The following is an 11,567-nucleotide window of genomic DNA, read 5'->3' on the forward strand; positions in this document are numbered from 1 at the left end:
ATGAGGGAGCCTGAGGGTAGGTGGGAGTCCATGGTGATGGGGAAGTAAAGTGGTGTGGCAGGGGCATGAGGTGGCTGCTCACGCTGTATCAACAGTCAAGAAGACTGAATCCTTGTGGCCCATGAAATGATGCCACCCATATTTAGGGCATGTCTCCTCACCTAAACCTAATCTAGAAATTCCCTAGTAGACATGCTAAGAGATTTGTCTCTAGGGTGATTATAGATTGTGTCAAATTGGCAATGAATACAAACCATCACAAGTAATATGGTATACTTGGAAATCTTTTTTTCAAGAGAAGGTTTCTCTGTATAGCCCTGAACTGCCCTGGAACTTGACTAGGCTGGCCTCGAACTCAGAGATCTGCCTGCCTCTGCCTCCTGAGTGCTGGGATTAAAAGCATGTGCCACCACCACTGGGCCCCAAATCTTAATACACACTTTTAGACTTTAAAATACAGGATTTGAAGTAATAATTATAGTTAGCATATTGAAATACTCTATAATTAATTCATAGTATAAGAATTTCAGGTGGTGGTGACGCACGCCTTTAATCCCAGCACTTGGGAGGCAGAGGCAGGCGGATTTCTGAGTTCTAGGACAGCCAGGGCTACACAGAGAAATCCTGTCTCAAAAAGAAAAAAAAAATTTCATTTTTATAGTCATCATTAAAAACATTTATGAATGTGTATAAATGTCTTGGGTTTCAACTTATAACCTAATAAATATCACTGTTATGGTACTTAACACATTGTGTTGCAGTTATTTATAAATGTATTTTTCCTAATAGACCCTAAAGTTCCTTGGAGAAATTCTATCTTTACACCCATAGATCCTGACCTGAATGATCTTTTGAGCTAGATTGTATTGAGTTACTCACCTCACTTAGGATTAATTTTGAAAAGTTATTTATATATAAGAAGTTGTTACTTAAGTATAAAGTCACAAGGCTGCGAACCCAGCACTTTGGAAGCTGAACAATGTCTCAAGTTTGAGTTCAAGGTGAGCCACTGTCTCAAGGGCCAAATAACTTGGGCCTGTGAAAGGGCCTGGGCAGGTTAAGGCCTTTGCTGCCTCCAGGACTTGGATGTGAGCGAGGACTGACAACTGTGAGTTCTTTGGCCTCCACACACATAAAGTGTCACATAGAGAAATATAAAAGTATAGGCTGGAGAGATGGCTCAGCGGGTAAGAGCACTGACTGTTCTTCGTGCGTTCAAATCCCAGCTCAAAACCACCCGTAATGAGATCTGACGCCCTCTTCTGGTGCATCATAAGATAGTCACAGCGTACTTCGATGTAATAGTAAATAAATCTTTGGGCCAGAGCGAGAGAGGTTGACCAGAGTAAGCAGAGGTCCTAAAGTCAATTACCAACAACCAGATGAAGGCTCACAACTATCTGTATAGCTACAGTGTACTCACATACATAAAAATAAAGAAATAAATCTTTAAAAAAAGAACTATAAAAGTATAATGAGAAAAATAACCCCTCTCCCAGCACTTGGAAGGCAGAGGCAGACAGTTTTCTGAGTTCGAGGCCAGGCGGGTCTACAGAGTGAGTTCCAGGACAGCCAGGGCTACACAGAGAAACCCTGTCTCAAAAAAAAAAAAAAAACCAAAGACAGTAACCCCTCAAAAATCTCCAAATAAACAGAAGTTCTGGACTAGAGTGTGTATTAGAATTTTCTTTTTCAAAATATGTATCTTAAGGGACCCCCATGCAGTAGATTTTAGTTATATATTTGTTCTGGAAATACAAGATCAGAAAGTATTCTAATTGTATCATTCGTTGAAATTTGCCAATTTAAACTGTTTTTCAAAAATTTCTGGGAATAGTAAATAGTTAGGCAAAGAGGGTGATGATATTATTGAAATCTTTGTTATTTCAAGCAGGGTATTTAATCTTAGCACCAGTTGGCAATCTTGGTTGAGTTTCTAGTTGTTTCCATTCTGGTTTATATTATAATGAGACAGGGAAATGTTTAAATCCTTGAGTTGATACTGTTTAGGGAAAGCCTCTGGGAGTTTTCAGATGTGCCAGTGTGTTACTGCACGGTTGACTCTTTCCGTCCAAGAGCTATAAGTGCTGATGGTTTGTGTTTTTCTTTTGTAGTTGTTTTCTTCTGGTACTGTCCAGCTCACAACAACATCAAGAGCAGAATTTGGAGATTTCGATATTAAAACTGTACTTCAGGAGATTAAGCGAGGAAAAAGGATGGTCTGTGCTCTCTCTCTCTCTCTCTCTCCGTATATATATATATATATGGATTTGTGTTATGCCATGATACTCTTGATTCTCCTTTAAATTAGGATGCATTCTTTATTTATCCAGTTATTAAGGAAGTATACACAGAGCACTTCCTAGTTAAATATAACCTGGCCACTGGTCACTAGCTTTAAGAACTACAACTTTAGAGTTGGTGACTGCAGAGAGGGTCAGTGGAATGCAAACCTTTTTTCAAGTTCGGTTTTGAAAAATTTCAGGCTGGTCACAATACCGGTCCTTCCCCGATTCATTGGGCACCAGGTACTTGCGTCACCTATACTTTCAATTCTTGTTGCTTCTACTCTTTTATTAATCAGTTATTTGTTTGAGTGTGTGTGTGTGTGTGTCTGTGTGTGTGTGTGTCTGTGTGTGTGAGTCTGTGTTTGGGCTGCTTTGTGCCTATGTGAGTGTATTTGGAGGCAAGAGTCAGATGTCAGGTGTCCTGCCCTGTCCCGCCTTACCCTGTCCCTCCTTACCCTGTCTCTCCTTACCTTGTTCTTTGATGTACAGTTTTTCTCTGAACCTGGAGCTAGGCTGGTGGACTTGCATGCTTCAGTGGTCTTCCTACGAAATGCCTTCTGTGCTTCTTTTCCATTTTTAGACTTTATTTTCAGGTCTCTGTCTCTGTCTCTGTCTCTGTCTCTGTCTCTGTCTCTCTCTCTCTCTCTCTGTCTTTCTGTGTGTGTGTGTGTGTGTGTGTGTGTGTGTGTATGTGTGTGTGTCTGTGTCTGTGTATACATGTTTATGCATGTGCCTGCAGAAGCCATAAAAGGACATTAGATTCCCTATAGCTGGAGTAACAGGAGGTTGTGAACCACAATGTGGATGGATGCTTGAACCAAACTCAAATCCTCTGCAAGAGTGGTATATATTCTTTACCATTGAGCCATCTCTCCATCCCCTACATTGATTCATATACATATACATATATATACATATATATGTATTTAATTTTATCTGTATAGGTATTTTGTCTGCATATATTCATGTGCATGAAATGCCCGTGGAGGTCAGAAAATGAGTTTTGGTACCTTAGAACTGGAGCTAAACACACTTGTGAACCATCATGGAATTGCTGGGAATTGAATGTGGGTCATCTGGAAAAGCAACTAGTTCTCTTACTCCTGAGCCATCTCTGTAGCCCCCTCTACCTCATTTTCTCTGATTTTTTTGAAGAACACAAACTACATTTGTTTGCTTTTTAATCGTGTCTTTTCATCCTCCGTATTTATATTTAAAGTAGGAATTACAGAGGCTCAAGAGACAGCTCAAGGGCGAAGAGAACATACTGACTAGTCTTTGAATCTGAATTAGGTTCCCAGCATCCAGATCACGACTCCCCGCAACTTCCTGTAACTTTAAGTCCAGGTCCAACACCCCGTTCTGATTGCTACTGGTACCTGTACTCATGTATGCACATTTCCACACATAGATATACACATATAAACCTAATTAAGAATAAGAGAAATAATTTTCAAATTAAATAAGAGGTTGGAGAGATGGCTTAACAGTTAAGAGTACTGGCTGTTCTTAGAGAGGACCCAGGATCAGTTCCTAGCACCCAGTGATCAACTGCCTGTAACTTAAGTGCCAAAGGATCTAGGCATTCCTGTAGAGAGAGAGAGAGAGAGAGAGAGAGAGAGAGAGTGTGTGTGTGTGTGTGTGTGTGTGTGTGTGTGTCACTGTCAGTCAAAACACTCATAACATAATTTTTAAAAAGTAAACTAGGAGTTACACATAACAGATGGAGTTTGACATGAACAGATTGAGTGTCCCCTCTTAGAGACATAATATTATCACACAAGAAGGACTGTATCATCCGATGTGGACTTTATGAGGTCCATAAGGGCTGTCCTGGAGGCGATGGTCCATTTGTTCCCCCTGCTCTGAAGTTCTTCAGATGCTTGTGGTCCTTGTCCAGCTCTACTAGAAATGACTGTTTCTTTGTGGAGCTTTCCATTTTAAAGTGAAGATGATCTGTTCCTTAGATTCAGGTCATTTGGTTGTTAATTTTGATCATTTTGAAACTGAAATCCTTAGTACTAAAACCTAATCCTCTTGTGCAGCAAGCAGTACTGTGTTGTTTAACAGAAGTCTAAATAGGTGAATGGGACAAACATTTAGTTCTCTTCATGAAATTAAAGGTTAGGGTGTTAAAGGTTAGGGTGAATGCTACCCTAGCAACCCCCTGCATATACTCTAATAGAAACTAGTCCATCACAATCCTCCCCCACCACTCCAATAACAGAAGGGCAGCTGAATAAACTTGCGAGCTGTTTACTATACCACCCTTCCTGGAGAAGGGCTATGAGACATTCTGGAAAAGAGAATGTTTGCCTCCTGCTTGTCGGTCTCTCTGCACATGGACCCTCCTTTGCAGTGGGCACCTGTTACTCTTGCCGCATTATTTAGGAGACGCTTCCCTAGGCTGCCCTGAGAAGCTCTGAGAGCTTTCAGCCCCAGCAGTCTCCCTGCTCCATTCTGAAACTGTAGAGAGCCTCCTGGGGCAGAGCTTGCTTTCCTGTTTCTCTCAGTTTTTCCAACCCGAACAGGAAAAGATCTGATTCCAGGAAGGAAAGGGAGTCAAACCACTAAAATATCCAATAGTATGTTTTTTGTGCTAGCAAAATTAAGGAGTGTCATCTATATTTAGTGTCAAACATGGTATCACGGCTTTGATTGTATGCTATATAAGTTTACTTTGTTGGTGTATTTTTTGCTATTGTAAATAGCTACTGCTTTTCTTCTATTCTTAATACTTGTTTTCATTTATGGGTATGTTTGTCTGCCTGGATGCACATGAGTATGTAGGTGACCATGAAGGCCAGAAGAAAGGTATTAGGTATCCAGAGCTACAGGCACTTGTAAACTGCCTGCATCCTATGAGTACCAGGTAGCGGGAGTTAATGGCATTGTGAGCTATGCAGCATGGTTGCTGGGAACTGGACTCTGATCCTCTGTAAAATGGCAACTACTAGCCAGGTGGTGGTGGCGCACGCCTTTAATCCCAGCACTTGGGAGGCAGAGGCAGGCGGATTTCTGAGTTCAAGGCCAGCCTGGTTTACAGAGTGAGTTCCAGGACAGCCAGGGCTACACAGAGAAACCCTGTCTCAAAAAACAAAAAAAAAAAAAAAAAGAAAAAGGGGGGTGGTGGTGCTGGAGAGATGGCTCAGTGGTTAAGAGCTCCGACTGCTCTTCTGAAGGTCGTGAGTTCAAATCCCAGCAACCACATGGTGGCTCACAACCATCCATAGTAGATCTGATGCCCTCTTCTGGGGTGTCTGAAGACAGCTACAGTGTACTTACATATAATAAATAAATAAATATTATATATATAAAAAAAAGAATGGCAACTACTTTTAGCCACTGGGTTATTATTGCACCAGCTCCTGACTGCTCTTTTCTGTGTAAACTGAAGTAGTTGACTAAAAAAATTACGATACATAAGATTGCCTAAACCTTGAAGTATTGCTTCTGAATTTTCTTTCTTTCTTTTAACAGAAATGTACACTTTGCAGTCAGCCTGGTGCTACTATTGGATGCGAAATAAAAGCCTGTGTTAAAACCTACCATTACCACTGTGGAGTACAAGACAAGGCAAAATACATTGAAAATATGTCACGAGGAATTTACAAGTAAGATAACAACCGTCGAGCTGGGCGGTGGTGGCGCAGCACTTGGGAGGCAGAGGCAGGCAGATTTCTGAGTTCGAGGCCAGCCTGGTCTACAGAGTGAGTTCTAGGACAGCCAGGGCTACACAGAGAAAACCCTGTCTCGAAAAACCGAGAAAAAAAAAAGATAACAAGTGGGCATTTTCCTTAACATGTCAGGAAGTTAGTGCCCTTAAAAAGATAACACTAGGTTTTTTAATTAAATCTATTTATTTCTTCACTTTAGAACCCAATATCTCCTTCCAGTAACCCCGCATGTAAGTCCTTCCCCTATCCCCCTTAGAAGGGGGAGTCCCCTCTGGCTGTCACCCCCACCCTGCAGATCAAGTTGCTGTGGGCCTAGGCACACCCTTTCCCAGTGAGGCCAGACAAGGCAGTCCATTTAGGGGTGAGGGGCCCACAAGTAGACAGCAGGTTCAGGGACAGTTTCTACTCCAGTTTTTGGGGGACCCACGTGAAGACCAAGCTGCTCATCTGCTACGTATGTGCAGGAGGCTTAGGTCCAGCCTGTGTTTGCTCTTTGGTTGGTAAAGTTCAGTCTCTGGGAATCCCTAAGGGAACACTAGTTTTTTGAATCTCTATTCTTTGACGATGTTTCATGCAAATTTAGAATGCTAATGAGGAGTGAGAAGTACAGTTAGCACTTCTCTCTAACTTTGTGCCCCTGGGTTAGCATTCATTCGTCTATAACCTATGTGCTAGGCCTTGTACTGGGAGCTCATTACTCCCACGCCTGCCCTCATGAAGCTTCCAGTTTATTGGCTCTCCCAATAGCTCTCCCTCTTAATTAAATGGCCAGACAAATCAGTGTTCAGTTACAAACTGATACACGATGACAAGGTCTCATTGTGTAGTCCCCCCCCCCCCACTGGCTTCCAACTCACACACATCTTCGGCCTTGGTGCTGGGATTATAAAGGCATTAGCATTTGGTGTCTACCTTCACAACTGCACACGAAAGTATCAACAGTTCTCACTGGACCACTGTCAATAGCCTGTTCATTCGTCTTGTCTCCTTTTTGCTTTTGTTCCACCTGATGTCCTCAGATGAAGGTGTTTGGTTGTTGTTTGTAAGTTTTGCTTTCACTCCTCACATAAGAGCAGGAGACAGAGTATAGTCTGGAATTCAGGATGCACATCTCTCTTTGTAATGGGTCTTCCACTTACCTGTGTATCTACAACGGCACCATTCTTCCCATCAGATGCAGAGTAATTGGATAGGAATTCCTGAACTTGATGTGCTTTTGAGACTTGTGAAACACTTTCATGGGGTTAATATGCAGTAAAACAATAACTAACATTCAATGAAACAGTTCCTTTGGGCTCTCATGTTTGTGGATAAAGCAGTTACACATTAAGTCATCAAGCCCTTTGAGGGCCCACATAACATGCTAATGCTGTCCGACCTTTAAGCAACAGATATTGTGAAGATTATTATATAGACATCTAACAAAGCAGGAAATGGAAGGCTTCTACTTTATTGTGTAAGGCATGCTTAACTGTAAAGGCAGACGATTCAAATCAGCAAACTGCACCCGTCTCATCAATAGGAATTATAAAGTCAGTATAAATGTTTACAGTCAGTATAAATTATAAATATCCAATCCAGTTCTATAATGTGATATTAAAATTTGAAAATAAGTGTTCATGTGATCTATTGTAAAGTAGTAAAGAAAACCCATGTCATCACCTTCCAGGTAAATGGTGAAAGGACGGTTTATAACTTTGAGTGTCAACTTGGAAGCTTAGATTATTGTGTCCAGGACACTTTTACTAAGTTGAGAATCAGGATAGGGTATCCAGGAGAAATCAACAGATAGTTTATTTCGTGTTGAAGTGAAAGCAATTGTCCCAAGCCAGGATTGGGCCTCAGAATCACCAGACTTGGACTGGGCCTTTTTGGAATTGTCTAGACCTGTGGCCTACCCAGATGCTTTCATTCAGTAGGTTTGCAATGACGGTCAAACTGGAGGTGATTCTCCTGTTCATCCCTAATAGAACAATTAGACTAAACACATATTCTTTCAGGTTAGGAACAGACAAAGGTGCCAACATTATCATCCACATACTCTGCAGAGTTAGTAACAAGAAAAGAAAGAGGGGCTAGAGGGTAGCTCTGCAGCCGCACAGTTGACTAGAACATTCAAGAATCCAAGTTTCATTCCCAGCACCACAAAAAGACAACCAAATTATAATAAATACAGTGATTAGTACTTGTTATGACATTATCTACTAAGAAAATGCAAAACAATCAAGGAAAATTAATGAAAGCACATCAAGATTGCACACTATGATATGCTTTTTAAAAGGCAATTCCAGTCATAATTGGTTTGAAAATATAAAGAAAACTGTTTCTTTCCCCCTCTCCCTATGTACATGTGCACACATGCACACACTTTATCCAACTTTAAAAACAGTTGCATTTTGCTAAGCACTCAAGTGAACTATAATACATTACTCAGAAGAAGGACTTAGCGTTGAAAGATACCTAGTCACCAAGTTAATGGAAAACCAATATAATGTTAAGCAGATCCAGAAATGCTAAGAGTTTTGTCTAAGCAGTAATCAGAGCATAATTAAACAGAATTGGGAGGCACACAGAGGAAAGATGTCAGATGTGGAAGGCAGTTGGTTACAATCTGTTTTCCATTTGTTGTATCTGGGGCATTTAACAACTCTACATCTGTTTTATGGTTGTATGGTTTCTCATCGTATTGGTTAATCACTTTTTTATTGGCTCCTGTTTTAGACATTTAGATTAACTTCTTGGCTGTCAGATAATCATATTTCAGGGCTGGATCGCCTTAGTTGGTAGAGACTTGCCTAGCATGCATTAAGCCCTGAATTCAATCCCTGTCCCAGCACAATAAAAGGTATATATAACACTTTGAATGTGGAAACAAATTGAAAACAGGTCAAGGTCATCCTCTGCTATATAGAAAACTCAAGGTCATGTGAGGCTACATGAGAGCTCAGTATAAGCTCAAATAAGCAAAGAAAAAAAGCATGTTTCAGTGGCCACCTCTAAAATGGCCATGATAATTTAAATTATTCTTTGAACTTTCCACAGTAAAATATAGTTCTTATGGGCTGGAGAGATGGCTCAGAGGTTGTGAACATGGACTGCTCTTCCAGAGGTCCTGAGTTTAATTGTCAGCAACCAGTGGATTACAACCATCTATAATGGGATCTGATATCCTCTTGTGATGTGCAGGCTTATATGCAGGCAGAACACTGTGTACATAGTAAATAAATCTTAAAAAAATATATTTTAAAAATCTAATGTATAGCCAGGTGGTCTACAGAATGAGTTCCAGGACAGCCAGGGCTACACAGACAAACGCTGTCTCAAAAACAAAACAAAACAAAAGAAAAAAAATCTAATGTATATATCCTTCTTAAATCCTTGCAACACCTGTTGCAGATAGACTGTTAACTTCAAATGGGTGTCTTCAAGACATAATGGAGAGAAATAGCCAAACAGGTACAAATGCAAAGGAATATTTCTAAATGAAGTAGCATTTACACCACTTAAATATGGCCTTCCTTTTTTTGTTTTTTGTTTTTTTACTTTTTTGTTTTTGGAGACAAGTGTTTCTCTGGGTAGCCCTGTCTGTCCTCGAACTCAGAAATCTGCCTACCTCTGCCTCCCAAGTGCTAGGATTAAAGGCGTGCACCACCACTGCTCAACTCGGCCTTCCTGTTTTTTTGTTTGTTTGTTTTGTTTTGTTTGTTTTTATTTATTATATGTAAGTACACTGTAGCTATCTTCAGACACACCAGAAGAGGGTATCAGATCTCATTACAGATGGTTGTGAGCCACCATGTGGTTGCTGGAACTTGAACTCAGGACCTTCGGAAGAGCAGTCGGCGCTCTTAACCACTGAGCCATCTCTCCAGCCCATCGGCCTTCCTGTTTTAAGAGCCATTTTTAAATTATTTATTTTTATTTTATGGACATCGGTGTTTTGACTGTATGGATGTCTGTCTGTGTGAGGGTGTCAGATCTCCTGGAACAGGAGTTGCAGACAATTGTGAACTGCCTTGTGGGTGCTGGGAATTGAACCCAGGTCCTCTGGAAGAACAGCTAGTGCTCTTAACCACCTAGCCATCTCTCCTACACCCTCAAAAATAGCTATTTTTGAGCTCCAACTTTATAGTTGAAAAGGCAAGGGAAGTTGGGCATGGCAGTACATGCCAGAGAGATGGGGAATGGGGGGGGGGCTGAGCCCAGAATAGTTCTTATGGAAAACAGTAAACATTTAGCGCAGTCCCCACCCTATCACCCTCACCTCTCCCCTCCTTTGTAAGCTTCCTTGGAAAAGTTCCCGATTTCTGGACTTCTTTGTTTACTGTCCTGATTCTTACTGTGTTTCCTGTTCCCTCTCCACCTTTCCTGAAAACTTTAATTTGGTTCAGAGATTTAAGTAGACTGGGGTTGTATTTGGGGGAAGATGCTTAGCAGATGATGGCACTGAAGCCGGGCAGTGGTGGCACACACCTTTAATCCCAGCACTTTGGAGGCAGAGAGGCAGGCGGATTTCTGCGTTCGAGGACAGCCTGGTCTACAGAGTAAGTTCCAGGTCAGCCAGGGCTATACGGAGAAACCGTCTCAAAACAAACAAACAAACATAACTCTTTTGGCAGATGATGGCACTACCTAGAGTCCTCATTTTAGATATCTGAACCTATGGTTTAAAAATAATATATATGATGCAGTCTCAATGTGTGGTATTTGAAGAGTACAGATTATCTGTGATGCTGTTAAATGTTTCACAACATGAAGGAAAATAATGAACAAAACTAGATTGACAATCTGGACAAGAATGGTGCATGAGTCTATTCAGCACTCAGAATATGGAGGCTGGAGGATCAGGAGTTCAAGGTCAGCCTCAGCTACAATGAGTTTGAGGGCAACTTGGGCTATATAAGTCTATCTTGGTGAAACAGAGCAAACAAGCAAAAAAGTCCTAAATTAAGGGTGGCAGGTGGCACTCGTACCATAATGAGTCTCAGCTAGGCTACATACAAATTCTAGGTTGGCTTCTAGGACTGCTGTTCGCATTGGCTGCATAATGAGACCACATCTCAAAAAAACGTCACACAGCTATATTCAGTTACCCCAAGACCATCTTTGCTTTCTATTCTATTCGAATGTTCGTTGTAAACCTTTGGAGAATAAATGCTTCTTTTTATCCAGAACTGACCACAAGACCGTACTGTTCTATCTTTGTCTAGTGTAGAAATTACCTGAAACCAAGTTTGAATTAGCCCACCATTATCATCTTTTTCTCTCCCCTTCTTTTCCCCTATATACTAACTGTATAAATGGGTTTTGTTACAGCACACATACTTTAATCAGACTCAGCCCTGTTACTTTCTTCTGCTCCCCCATCCTTAATAGTCCCCCTTTTAGTTCCATGGTCTTTCCAGCCCATAACCTCCACATACTTTGTCTTCGTGGAATTGATCATAATTAACAGAATGGTCTCACTTCCATCCACTTTCCTGCACCAGTACAAATGTATTCTTGATGGCTAAGCAAAACTATTGAATGCATGTATATTTTCTTTAGATCACCTTTTCTTTTCTTTTTCTTTCTTTCTTTTTCTTTTTCTTTTTTTTTTTTT

The 11,567-nt window shown here is 40.9% G+C and overlaps 1 protein-coding gene across 2 annotated transcripts in view; it reads left to right on the plus strand.

The window, feature by feature from the left end:
- Phf6 (PHD finger protein 6) overlaps positions 1-11,567 on the plus strand; it is a 45,610-nt gene that overhangs the window by 29,863 nt on the left and 4,180 nt on the right. For both annotated transcript variants that reach the window (XM_031359743.1, XM_031359782.1), the window contains 2 exons: positions 2,115-2,219; positions 5,769-5,902. In XM_031359743.1, coding sequence (XP_031215603.1) covers positions 2,115-2,219; positions 5,769-5,902 — 239 coding nt within the window. The remainder of the gene's footprint in view (positions 1-2,114; positions 2,220-5,768; positions 5,903-11,567) is intronic.

The sequence above is a fragment of the Mastomys coucha genome, chromosome X (assembly GCF_008632895.1).
Source record: "Mastomys coucha isolate ucsf_1 chromosome X, UCSF_Mcou_1, whole genome shotgun sequence".
Lineage (NCBI taxonomy): Eukaryota > Metazoa > Chordata > Mammalia > Rodentia > Muridae > Mastomys > Mastomys coucha.